Source organism: Loxodonta africana, chromosome 16 (assembly GCF_030014295.1).
Source record: "Loxodonta africana isolate mLoxAfr1 chromosome 16, mLoxAfr1.hap2, whole genome shotgun sequence".
In the NCBI taxonomy this organism is placed as follows: domain Eukaryota; kingdom Metazoa; phylum Chordata; class Mammalia; order Proboscidea; family Elephantidae; genus Loxodonta; species Loxodonta africana.
The window spans coordinates 66561829-66576245 of NC_087357.1; the positions used below are offsets into that span (position 1 = coordinate 66561829).

General features: G+C 37.7%; 1 protein-coding gene across 4 annotated transcripts in view; it reads left to right on the top strand.

The window, feature by feature from the left end:
- Positions 1-14417, top strand: part of TET1 (tet methylcytosine dioxygenase 1) — a 122695-nt gene that overhangs the window by 64310 nt on the left and 43968 nt on the right. For all 4 annotated transcript variants that reach the window (XM_003409297.4, XM_010589176.3, XM_064269648.1 and 1 more), the window contains one exon: positions 10686-12972. In XM_003409297.4, the coding sequence (XP_003409345.2) occupies positions 10686-12972 (2287 nt within the window). The remainder of the gene's footprint in view (positions 1-10685; positions 12973-14417) is intronic.

Sequence of the window (14417 nt, forward strand, 5' to 3'; positions counted from 1 at the left end):
GGAATCAGAAAATTTGAGGAAAAAGTTAGACAAAAAGGTAAAGACATATCAGAATCATCCAGAAAGGAGGAGGGTGATAGTCCAAGGAGCATTTGGACGGAGGACAGAAAACAGACAGTGACTGACCTCTGGCCACATCTTCAAGTACTAAGTTCTGTCCTAAATTCACCCACATTCCTTCATCACTTGACGTGAATCTAGTATATTTATGTTGGTTGCAGATATAGTTTTTTTTTATCCTCAACTTCCCAAGCAATCTGTTACCAAAAGAAACTACATTAATTAATTAGACTATTTTAAGTCTTCCAACTTTTTTTTTTTAAAAGAAAAGTCCAGTGGAAATAAAGCACATTAAATCCTCTGGGTTTGCACAATAAGAATTACATCAGGAGAGTACTTCTTTCAATAGCCATGTTCTTCTGCTACAACTCAAGATTAATATACTTTCACAAACAGATAAATAAAGGTAGGCCAGTGGGTTCAGAAAGAATGGTAATTCTTAATCCAAGGAATTACCAAAGGAATCATGTTTAGTTTAGTAAACACCCAGTAACTACTGACATTCATTGTAAATGTTAATCCTGATTGCTTGTTCCACCTTTACCTGCAGTGCCTAGGGGTTAAACACATGGACTTTTTGTCAGAGGGACTGAGGTTTGAGTCCTTGCTCTGAGGTAATTGATTTTTTTTAAATAATATTTTATTGGGTTTTGAGTGAAAGTTTACACAATAAATTAAGGAGATTATTGATCTCAATCTCTCTAAACCTTATCAGAAATTTCCTTATCAGAAGAATGCAGATATTAACACCACTTATTTAAGTGCCCATAAAAATGCCAGGCAAGTAGTAATTGCTCAATACATAAATAAAAACCATTCCCTTCCAGTTGTGACTCATAGTAACCCTGTAGAACAGAGTAGAACTGCCCCGGAAGTCTTCCAAGGCTGTAAATCTTTATGGAAGCTGCCAATATCTTTCTCCCACAGAGTAGCTGGTGGGTTCGAACTGCCGAGCTTTAGGTTAATAGCTGAGTGCTTTAGCTACTATGCCACCAGGGCTCCTTTTACATAAATAATAGCTATTAGTTACTATTCTTTTCTTAACTATGGATTTGAGACTGGAATTATCAAGGCTTTTTAGCAAACGAAGAAACGCCTGACATGCGTTCATCTCTTAGTCAATTCAGTTTAACACACGTTAAGATGTAAAGGGGAGCATGGCTTCATCGATCCTTACAATAAACCTGTTCAGTAAGTTCTCTTACTAGCCTTGCTTTGCCTTAGGAAAACTGGAGCTCAAAGACGCTCCTTAGAGCAAGAACTTGCTCTCGGCTGTGTGGTTGGTAATCCGTGGAGCTGGGGGAGTAATCAAAGTCTATCTTATTGCAGCAAACTCCGTGTTCTTAAAAAAAAAAAAAAGTGAAGGTATATAAAGAATATAACAAACGATATACTCAACACCAGAGCTGGTTAGGACCTTAAGCATGGGTGGGATTTTTGTGAAAAGAATGAAGAATGAAAAGGCAGAGGATTTCAACTGAGAATCTTCGAGGGCTCCTGAGTTTAAGGCTTGGAGTGGCAAACCTAAAGTTGTGGGGCCCGAGAACGCAGCTGCAGTGGAGACCTAGGGTTTACGGAGTTTTCAGGAGAAATGAAAGCCCCTCAGGGGTCTGTAAAGGAGCAGGGTTACTCTATGATATTTAAGGAACTTGAGGATTGAAAGCTCAGTTACAACACTGGGATAGAAGATACTTGAATAAGTAGAGAAGTTGGTAGGATGATGGTTTAGGTGGAGTTGGGGTCTTTGAAAGGTTTTTTATTTTTTGGACGGGAAATAAATTGTACTTACTCATAGCCACAGAGGAAGAGGTCTATGGCAGGATACCTGGGACTTGAGAGGTTTAGCTCCTTAGGTTAGTAGTGGTTTCTACTAGTTGGGAACCAGTCTTCAATCTGTGCATTCTTTGAGTAAATACATGTCTCTCCTAATAAAGACTTCCTTTCCTCACTTCAAGGAGCCCTAGTGGCACAGTGGCTGAAGTGCTTGGCTGCTACTTGAAAGATTGGCAGTTTGAACCCACCGGACAGCCAGCTGCTCCATGGGAGAAAGATGTGGCAGTTGGCTTCCATAAAGATTTACAGCCTTGGAAACCCTACGGGGCAGTTCTACTCTCCCCTATAGGGTCCTTATGAGTCGGATTTTTTTTTTTTCTTTTTTTTTTTGGTTTCTCCTCACATCACCCCACCTCCAAGTTAAAAGGATTTGTTTTAAATTCTAAGACCCTGTGGCCAAAAATGGGTGGAGTTTTTGTTGGGTGTAGGAGTAAAAAAAAAAAGAGAGAATAGAAAAGAAGTCTCCATCTAGAGAAGACAATTGGGAAACTTCTGAGGTTTCCACCATGGCTCCTATCCAGACCAAGCGTGGAAGAGCCATAAAGGCCATATGGCTCCAAGGTAGGGCAAAACCTCAAAAAAACCAAACCCGTTGCCATCGAGTCGATTTCGGTTCATAGGACAGAGTAGAACTGCCCCATAAAGTTTCCAAGGAGCAGCTGGTGGATTTGAACTGCCAACCATTTGGTTAGCAGCCACAGCTCTTAACTACTACGCCACCAGGGTTTTCCCAAGGTAGTGCAGATGAGCTTAACTGCAGACTCAGGTACCTCAGACTCATCTCTCTGGGACACATGGCCCTGCCTTTCTGTAGCCTTTGAATTCTTCACTTGGTGACCGTAGGTAGACTGAAGAAAAGGATATCAGAGGCAAACCTCACTGACTATTAAAACCTGTTGCCATCAAGTCGACTCCAACTCATAGTGACCATATAGTACAGAGTAGAACTGCCCCATAGGGTTTCAAAGAAGGCTTCCCCCCTCCGCCCCCTTTAAACATTTTTTTGAGAATTCTTCTTGGGTGGAACTTTGGTGGGTACCCATTCCATCTTTCCTTTTGGTTTAAATTTTTGGTTTTGTTAGCTAGTAGTTGGTAAGCACTATACGGTTGGCTGTGCAGCAGTCGGTAGCCTTTCTAGTTCTTATTAGGGTCAGAGTGAGGGTGAAATACAGTTTCGTGCATGATTACATGGTCTTAAAGTCAGCATTAGTGGAGGCTTCAATAATTCTCCCTGAGTTCCTTCTCGCAAACTGACTCAGTTTTCAGATTGGGAACATAGGTCCTGAGTGTATCACTTCTGCTTAGGTGGGCTGCTCTTTGTTGCCTTCTATATGTTAATTCACGGAGTTACTTGTTCCACAATCACTTGGTTTATTTACCTCATGCATTCTCAGTGGAGGGTGAAAGTTGGTTCTGAGGGGGTGCAGAAAATCTTAGACATTACAGTGGTTTCACAGTGTATAAACAGATTGTTGTGGATTGAATTGTGTCCCCTCAAAATATGTGTATCAACTTGGCTAGGCCATGATTCCCAGTATCTTGTGATTGTCCACCATTTTCTCATCTAATGTGATTTTCCTGTGGGTTGTTAATCTTATCTCTTGTGATGTCGAGGAGATGGGATTAGGGGCAGTTATGTTAATGAGGGAGGACTCAATCTACAAGATTAGATTGTGTTTTAAACCAATCTCTTTTGAGATATAAAAGAAGCAGCAAGCAGAGAAATAGGGTCAGGGAGACCTCATATGACCAAGAAACAAGAGTCAGGAGAATATAGTACATCCTTTGGACCTGTGGTCCTTGTGCTGAGAGGCTCCTCGACTGGGGAAGATTGATGCAAGGACCTTCCCCCAGAGCAGAGAGAGAGAGAGAGCCTTCCCCTAGACTTCTAGCCTCTGAAACTGAGAGAATACATTCTTCTTTGTTAAAGCCACCTACCTGTGGTATTTCTGTTACAGCAGTACTAGATGACTAAGACACAGATATACAGTGTATCTGTGGTATTAAAATTTCATGAGAGAGGGCTATTAAGAAAAAAATGTCTAAAAAGCTTGGGGTGGGGGTGAAAATGAAAAAAAAAAAAAAAGAAGAGTTGAGAAACACTGATCTAATAAAAGTAACATTTTTAATGGACCATGTCTCTGATGAACATACTTATTATGATGATTATGGCTTTATTTTTCTGTGTGATCTGAACACCTCTTTCTTGGTATGGGAAATACAGATTGTATGGAAAGCTCTGGAGGGTTATATAAATCAGGTTCTGGTCAAATGGCATAGTCATGTCAGAATAAAATGCCACATTGCTCAACATCACTTGAGCTCCTTCAAGAGTGGATGGAGGAGTATCAAGATGATAGGTATCTGGAGAAACAACAAAATGGAGAGGCTTGAGAACTTTTGGACCCTGACCTGATCTAAGAGTTCAACATTCCTGTTAGTTTAGAGGGCAGAGAAGGGGCCCAAAGAAACTTGGGATGGGTATAGTGTAGAAAGTAAAGAACTGGGGTTCTGAGTTACCTCCTATCATTTAAACTATACCCTTGAGCCCTTTTGGGGTAGTAGAGAAGGGGAGCAGGAAGAGGATGTGGTGGGAGGTGGTAGGAGGAGAAGAGACACAAGTGAGAAGGTGGCTAGAGTGGTATCCTCACAGTGTAGATGAAACTTGGGTGGGGGAAAAACAGCCACCATTCTAACAACCTTAGAACAATATGCTTCCTTCAGAGAACTGGCTTCTCTAGAGATACATGTTTACAATATTTTTGGCTCAAGATGGGTGTTTGGGAATAAGCAGATTAAATGTCAAGAAAATTTTAATTTAATCAGTGGAATGGTGAGCCAGCTCCTTCCAGTTCACCAACTGTGTGCACCTCTTCTCAACTCTTGTTCAGTGTGGTCACATTGGTAGCTGAAAATTCACCGTGGTTGGAGAATTTACACCACAGAAATTGGTCAACATTACAAAACAGAGTTTCTTCCCCCATTTCCCAAGCTGGTTGTTAAACACTTACCAGCATAACAATTAGTACAACTTCAATAAGAAAAATGTTGACATTTATGTATATTGTTTTGGAAATGTTTCCAGCACATATTAGCAAATGCAAATATACTCTGTACCCTTCTCCTTATTCTCTTATCTGTTTGTAATTTGATACTACATAAACTATTCTTCATTTTCCTTAATATATCATAAAAATCTTTCCATAGAGAGCTTTCTCAATTTTGCTTTAATTTTACAGTAATAATGTTAAAAAGTCAAAGCAATAGATGATCAGATCCAAGTCCAGTAGTTCCCAAACCCCTTCTTTCTCTTTAAGTATTGCTGCCACCCTCTTTGTATTTATTACTTATATTAGTTTCTTTTGTATCCTTCCAGAGTTTTTTTAATCCAAATATGAATATATATTGTTCCCCTATACTTTTTATACAAAAATCATCCCACATGCAGATTCTTTCTACTTATTTTTTAATTCTTATTTTTAGTTGAAAAACTGGGAAGTTTTATTCCTTTTCTGACCAATGTAGTTGTCTGTCTAGGCCCAGTTCTTTTTTTTAAATAATATTGTGAAAATTTACTCAGCAAATTGGGTTCCTATTGAACAATTTCTACACAAATTGTATACTTTTTTACATAACGGTATATCCTGGATAGCTTTGTCTATCAGCAATGGAAATCTTTTTCGTTGTTTTTGATAGGTTCATAGCACTGTGTGGATGTACCACCATGGAATAAAAGTCTTCTACAGATGATCCTTTGGGTATTTTCACTTATTTGTTATAACAGACAAAGCTGTCAAAAGAGATGTCATTGCGTACCAGGTATAACTGTGGCTAAATTCACAAAAGTGGGATTGCTGTATTAAAGGGTAAATTGCATTTGTAATTTTTATAAATACTGTCAAATCACCCTCCATAAGGGTTGCAGCAGTTTGCATCCCACCAACATTGTATTAGAGTTTCTGTATCCCCTCAGCCTAACCAAGAGCCTGTGCACTCAAACTTTTTGATGTTTGCCATTCTGTTAGGTATAAAATGTTATCTTAGTGTCATTTTAATTTGCATTTATCTTATATTTGAGCACCTTTTTGGACATTCAAGGGCCACTTAGATAGATGTCTTATTTGATTTTTATGTTCTGGGTCCTCTACTTTTTTTTCCTCTTTGTTTCTGTTTGCCTGGTTTCCCTTCTCCCCACTTAATATATATGATAAGCTCACCTTTTCAAAATGCTGAGCTATATGGAAAGGCAGTAGAGTTGATTAGTTGTGGTTTGAATTCCAGCTTAACTACTTACCTGTAGTTAAGTGACCCTGGACCTGTTTTCATCCTCAGTTGCCTTATCTTTTACATCTACCTCAAGATGCGATGATTAAATGTGTTACTGCAGGTGAGGAGCATATATAAACAGCTGATGTTCTTTGCATTATAGCCCTTACAGATTATTATAATGTAAATGTGTTACTGCTGCTCTCTTTCCTTGACAGTCCTCACTGTGCTGACGACTTTAGCCTTAATGTCTAATGCCCATCACAATTAGTGATGTTATTGCTTTTATAAGGAGGGGACCTGAAATTCAGGTTCAGTAGCATGTCCAAAACCAAAAATACCAAACCTGTTGCCGTTGAGTTGATTTTGATTCATAGCCACCCCATGGGGCAGAGTAGAACTGCCCCCACAGAGTTTCCAAGGAGCACTTGGTGAATTTGAGCTGTTGACCTTTTGGTTAGTAGCTGTAGTTCTTAACCACTACACCACCCGGGTTTCCAATACCATGTCCTGGGTCATAAAATTCCTAAGGCTTAACCCTATTCCTTTCCCTGACCGTGTTCTCCAAGGTTAACCACTAACCTGGGTTTCCAATACCATGTCCTGGGTCATAAAATTCCTAAGGCTTAACCCTATTCCTTTCCCTGACCGTGTTCTCCAAGGTTAACCACTAATAGCAATTAGGTTTGTTTCTTTTCAAAATTTCTATTTAAAAACAAACGTGTGTATACATTATTTAGATGTATCATGCTTTTTTTTAGTGAGATGAGGTATATATTTTACAAATTGCGAACATTTCACTTGTCCATGCTGATTCATTCTTTTAGGGAAGTCATAGCTTTATTGAAATATAATTCACATAACCATATAATCCACCTAAAATGCCGATTCACTTTTTTAAGAAAAACAATTTTTGTTGTTGTTGATAATATACACAGCAGAACATACACCAGTTCAATGGTTTCTACATGTATAATTTAGTAACATTGATTACATTCTTTGAGTTGTGCAACCACTCTCACCCTCCTTTTCTGAATGTTCCTCCTCCATTGGTATAAACTCACTGTCCTCTTAAGTTTCCTATCTCTTGATTGGCTTTTGTTAAAGCCTGAACTTGGATCCCCCGCCCCCCACCCCAGCACCACTAAATCCGATTGCTCTGGTCACCCAGTTTCACTGTGAAACAAGAGTAAATTGAAGAGTAAATATTTTTTCAATGCATGTGAACATAAATTGTCGAACAAGAATAAATATTTTCTAATGCACGTGCATGCATATACACACACAGACACACTGTTAGTAACGTGTGTTTTCAAGAGTTCAGTGGTGATCTCTGAGGGTGGGGAACAGAGAAAAGCTAACTAGCCCCACTGACATCTAATCAATGGAGTTGTTCTTCTCTTTGAAGTCTGAATGTTGAGGGCATGGTTTCATGTACTTAACAGATGTATGGAATCCAAAGTTTTAAAAAGGCCTTGTGGGCTAATCAGAATAGGAAAGGTCTGGTGCTCTTCACTTAGCTAATGAGAACGTCTTAGGAAAATATTCTTTTGGTACATAAATCTTAGATGGACCTCCAGATCTTCTCCCTGGAGGAATGCATACATTGAAATCCCAGTTTACTTGCATACACATATCTGTTAAAACGAATGCTTCAAGTTAAAAAACAACACACCCTGTCCTTAATTCTATTTGCAGAGATAATTGCTAGTAACATTTTAGGTTTACTCTTCCAGATTTTTTTTTTTCCCCCATAAGATAAATGTTAGTGTTTTAAATGAAACAGGGATGGTATATCACAGTGTTTGGCAATGTGTCGTTTGGGTTAACGATATACTATGGACATCTTTCCATGCACTGAAGTAATTGATCATATATGGAGTAATGGTTGCACAGTATTTCACACGTGTGAATATACTGTAGTTTATTTCATACCTTCCCTATTAAAAATGTACACTGCCTTATAATTTGTTTACATAAATCTCTGCTTTTTTATTTTTACCAATTAGATGGGTGGAAAAACTGCATTTGGTTCATTTTCTTCCAGTAAAATCGAGCAGCTTTTGACCCTTTGGAATTCCACTTAGGTGAAGTGTGAAGTGTTTACTTCTATCTTTTGCTCACTTTTCTATTTTTTGCCACTATTCTATTGAGTTATTTTAAACTCACCAAAAAGTCATTTTGACTTGATCTATCTTTTACATTAGGAAGAGTATCCCTTTAAATGTGTAATGAATATTTTCCCAATTTATCCTTTGACTTTATTTATGTCAATATTTCTCCTAACTTTTTTGACTGCTACACACATCAAGAAACAAACACATTTTACATCATGTTCTGTACACAGACTCACACAAACCTGAATCAAAAGATTCATATAGAAATACTTTACTAAATGTAGTGTATTCATATTTTTTGTACACTATTCCCTTACCAAAAAAAAAAAAAAGAGCTCATCACAAAACACTAAATGGATGTTGGGACTCATGGATTGTGATCAGTAATTTGAAAAACATGTTATGGTATCTTTTGCTGCTAAAATTGTTTAATTTTATATGTAGTCAAAAAAAATCTTATCTTTTTGTTTATGGCTTCTCACTTTTTCCTCTTGCTTAGGAAGATTTTCCCCATCTCCTAAATTTTCTTACTGTTATTGTCTTTTTTATATTTAAATTATTAATCTATCTGGACTTAAGTTGCATATTATAAGGTAGGGACCAGGCTTTCCCCTTGTGTCATTATTAAAATATTGATACTTTCTCCACTAAGAAATGCCAGCTTCTTAAATAGTAAATTATTAAATATTATTAGGTTTAGCCTATGCCTTGTTTATCTATACATCTTAAAAATTGTTATTGTAATTTATTATTTAAAATCTTTTTATACTATTGTTGTCCGTCCACAAAAAAAGGTTGGCCATTATTTCAGATTTGTTTTTAAGAAGTTGTTATTGAAATGTTATATGTATATATACACACACGCACAAAGTATACTCATAGTTATTCGTATATTTTAATGAATTTTGAGAAGCTGAGTATACCTGTGTAACCAGTAGTATGATCAAGAAATGAGATACTTGTCTTATTGTAAGTTTTAAAAATTTTTTGATTATATAATTGGTTAATGTTCACATATTTTATATTTTGAATATAACCATTGCCCTTCTTAACTCCAATTGCTTTTTGTTGTTTTGGCCAATACTTGTGGTTCTCCTGTGGGGAGTTATGTATATCATCTTCAATAGGAAGTTTTGGATATTTATATTTCTCTCCTTGAGTCATTGACTAGAACCTCCAGAGCCATGCTAAATCTTAGTAATATAGAGGTTATCCTTCTGTTTGCTCCTGATATCAATCCAAATACCTCTACTTTCTCAATTCCTGTGACATGTTGGATGAGATGTTCTCAGCTTTTAAAAAATAGAGATTAGGATAGGGAATGGAGAATGCCTGCTTAGTGGGCACAGGGTGAGGTAGTGGGCACAGGGTGATGAAAATGTTCTGGGATTAAATAGTGGTGATGGTTGCACAACATCATGAACATATGAAAAACCACTGAATTGTATACTTCATAGTTAAAATGAATGAATTTGATGGTATGTGAATTTTATCTCAATTTGAAAAAACTGGGATAACACCATTACCTACTCACCAGAATGGCTATATCCAAAAGACTGAAAATATTAATTACTAATAAGAATATGAAACAGAACGCTTATAATTACTGGTTGCAGTGTATATTTATATAACTACTTTAGAAAATCCTTTGGCCTATCTCCTAAAGCTCCAGATACGTGCGTACATACACCCATGCGCGCACACACGCTGACCTAGCCGTTCCACTCCTAGGTTTATACCCTTGTTTGTTCACCAAGAGACACACACTACTAGAATGCTATAGCATTATACCTGTAAGAGGCAAAAACTGGAAATAAACCATATGTCCCTTTACAGCATAATAGATAAATAAATATTTGTTCAATGGAGTCCTGTACTGTAATCGAGAATCAATAAACTATAAATATACTTAAAAACATAGATGAACCTCACAAGTATATTTTGAGTGATAGAAGCCAGTTATGTAAACTTCAAAAATAACCAAAGGTAATTTGTGATGTTAGATGTCAAGATAGTGGTTACCTTTGAAAGTGGAGTGATTTCTGGACAGGGGAGTTTCCTTGGTTGGGGTCTGGGTGCACAAGTGTTCATTTTGTGAAAATTCAGCAGATACACTTGTGACTTGTACACTTTTTGCTTCAACAGAAATTGCACTAAAATAATCACTATTGCCTATTGAATGGTACCAATGTATTTGGAAAAACAAATGAATATACCAAAGTATTAATACACATGTGATTATAATAATTTACTTTTTTATGACTTCTCTTAACATATAAAAAGAATAAAGGTTCTTCTATCCATATCCATAGAGGCTTCACATTTAATTGCTATTGTGAAATTCCTATGGTTTTTACTCAGATATTTTAAATAGATGATACAAAAATAATTTCTGTATTTATTTTACAGGCAGGTTTTGACAACAAACCAGTAAATGGCCCCAAGTCAGAATCCATGGAATACAGTAGATGTGGTCATGGGGAAGAACAAAGATTGGAATTGAACCCACACCCCCTTGAAAATGTAACTAGAAATGAAGAAAGCATGACAGGTATCGAAATAGAGAAGTGGACACAAAACAAGAAATCACATTTAACCGATCATGTCAAAGGAGATTTCAGCGCAACTGTGCCAGAAGCTGAAAAATTGAAAAACTCTGAAGATGACAGGAAAAAAGTCCCACTTACTGACCTCCTTGAACCTCAGAAGTTTGCACAAACTGTAAGAAATGGCATTAAAAATGTACACTATTTACCAACTGAAAATTTTAATATTGAAGAATTTGGCAAGGCACTTGAAAACAATTCCTATAAATTCCTGAAAGACACTGCAAACCATAACAATGCCATGAGCTCCATCGCTACTAGTACGAGCTGTGATCATCTCAAGGAAGGGAGCAATGTTTTTGTCTTCCATAAGCCTGGCTTTAACTCCAAGTCTGTTCCAGATCCCACAAACTTCAATTTAAATAATCATACCGGTACGCACAATGAAAGCAATCAGCCAAAAACTCCTGAGAATGCACCCATTAAAGAACCAAAAGATGGGTCTCCAGTTCAACGAAGTCTGTTTTCCCTAGTGAAAGACAGAAGGTTAACACTCGAGCAAATGGTGGCCATAGAGGCCTTGACTCAACTCTCAGAAGCTCCGTCAGAGAATTCCTCACCATCAAAGTCAGAGAAGGATGAAGAAACAGATCAGAGAACAGCTGCTTTGTTTAATAGCTGTAAAGTTTTTCTCTGTTCGGTAAGAGAAGACCCAAACTCTCAAGGGGAGCCACAAAGCCTGCATCACTTTCCATCTTTGGAAAAGCAGAGTTCATGCAACATGGTGATATTCAATGGCCAACATACCGTTTGCAAGTCACACAGCAGCACAGTTACTAACCAGGCACCCACTAAGTCACAGGAATATTCAAAAGTCACCAATTCAATATCTCTTTTTGTACCAAATTCAAATTCATCTAAAGCTGACGCCGGTAAAAATGTTGCTCAAGGTAAAATTACTCTTGACAGTTATTCGAAGAATGTGCATCAGCTCCCACCAAGAAGTAATCAGTCGGAATATTCTAACCAGTTACTGGACAGCAGTAAAAAGTTGGACTCAAAAGATGATCCATCCTGTCAGGACACAGCTCACAGTCAAATAGAGGAAGATGTTGCAACACAGTTAACACAACTTGCATCAATAATTAAATTCAATTATATAAAAGCAGAGAACAGAAGAGGTGAAAGCACACCTGCAAGCCTTCCTGAACATAATGCGCAGGAGAAGAGCATCATACGACAGAAGCCACCCCCAAGTGTACAGAATAATCACGGCTCATCGCTAACAACGCAAAAGAACACATCCCAGAAAAAGACAAAACCCACCCCACCAAGAGATCGACGAAAAAAGAAGCCTGCCATCCTAAGTTGTGAAGAAATTGACCGGAAGAAGCAGGAACAGTTGGCAGAGGAGTATAGGAAATTGTATGAGATTTGGGTGGCATCCAAATTTCAAAGATATGGTCAGTTTGTCCCACGTTGTTTTCCTATCCTCTTAGGAAAAATTCCCCCCGTAACCAAAGTACGGAAACCACTGACTCAAAAGAGTTCAGCATTCCAACACAAAAAATTATTTCCTCCACTCGCGCAGATAAAATTTGAGAGATATTATCCTGAATTAGTACAGGAAAAAGTGGTAAAGGTTGAACCACTGGATTCTTTCTCTTTATCCCAGTTCAAAACAGAATCCAATGGGCAGGCGTTTACAGACAAAGCTTACAGTTCTCAGGTACAGCCAACAGGGAATGTCAACGAGAAAGCTCATCCCTTGTCCCGGCCCTCCTCTCCAACTAGCCAGTGCGTTAATCTCATGGCTGGTGACGACCAAACACGGATTCAGCAGGATGTTAACGAGCAACTCACGCATCAGAGACTGCCAACATTGCCTGGTATCTCTCATGAGAGACCCCTATCGGACCCAGCACAAATTCTCAGGAATGTAAATGTAGTATGTTCAGGTGGAATTACGGTGGTTTCAACCAAAAGTGAAGAGGATGTCTGTTTGTCTAGTGCCGGAGCATCAGAATTTTCTCCAGGAGACAGTGCACAGAAAAGTTTTAATGATTATGCCATGAACTTCTTTACTAACCCCACAAAAAACCTGGTGTCTACAACAAAAGATTCTGATCTGCCATCCTGTAGTTGTGTAGGTAAGTGTGTGTTTGTTTCTTCTTTACCTGCATCCACTTCCTCCAGTCATGACAGATTCAAGTTCTGGTTCATCTTTTGGGTGTACTATTTTTGTCTCAGGAAACCCTGGTGGCGTAGTGGTTAAGTGCTACAGCTGCTAATTGTTGGTTATTTTTGTCTCATTCATATTCAATCTAAGATGGTCTGGATAATTCTATGCCCATTTTTCTGTGGGCTGTATATTGATTCTCCTCTGAAAAATGGAAAATGCAACTCATAAAAGGTAAACTTGACCTCAAGTTTTCCTTTTCAAAAATTGGAAAACGACCGATTTTTGTCAAGGCTAAATGTATCTCAGGTTGTTTACTGTGCGTATCTCAAGAATGAATTCTTTTAGTACTTTGTTACAGTTTGTTTATTCTGCCTATGTTCTAAAGAATTTCAACCTGTAAGACTTCTAAATGTTTTTATTGTGAGATACAATATGCATACAGGAATATAAAACATGTACAAGTTAACGAATAACTATAAAAATATCTGTATACTTACCATCCACAGAAATAGAAGTAATTTCTTCTTCAGTTGCCTAGTGCTTTTATAAGGAGCCCTGGGGACACAGAGGTTAGGTGCTCGACTGCTAACCGGAAGATTGGTGGTTCGAACCCACCTACCGGTCCTGGGGAGAAAGATGGGGCAGTCTAGTTCCCTAAAGATTTACAGCCTTGGAAACCCTATGGGGCAGTTGTACTCTGTCCTATAGGGTCGCTATGATTCGGAATCGACTCACTGGCAATGAGTTTAGTTTTGGTTGGTTTGGTAGTGCTTTTATGCTCAGCAATACGAAAGTTATACCCATATACGAAAAAATTCCGTAATCTTAGCCAGTTGAAAAATTTCTAGATCCTTTAAGATATTTTAACAAATTTATTCAATAAATGTTGGTTTCCTATTTCAAAATAATGACAGGTTTGTGCTAAGAGTTGAGTTATGGACTGATTTCTAACTAGTGTACTTACATATTCTGTGCCTTTGGAGCCATTGAAAGGGAACATTCAAAAACTATTAGTAGTTTTCTCAGTGTTTTAAAGCCCTGTGAAAATTTTGCTGAAGTAAAGATTCTCAGGCAGGCCTTATGAGAAATATGTTCATATTTGAAACATATCAAAACTTAATTTGACTCCTGTACTGATGTTAGCCACTACCTACGGTCAAATTTCATGTACATTCTCAAAGAAAAAGAGATTATTTAAAATTTTAGTATAGCTATAAAAAATAGGGAGATTAAATAGCTTGGGTCATTAAAGTGTGTTAGGTTACTTAAAGCCCCTTTATTTCAGCCATTCTCAATCTGTGATAGGATGGACTTTGGGAAAGAACCTGTTTTGAACCCTGTCCAAGTAGGGTTAGTTATTAAAATCTTGTCTCCCATAAAACATAGCTCCAAATCACAGACTCAAAATTTGCC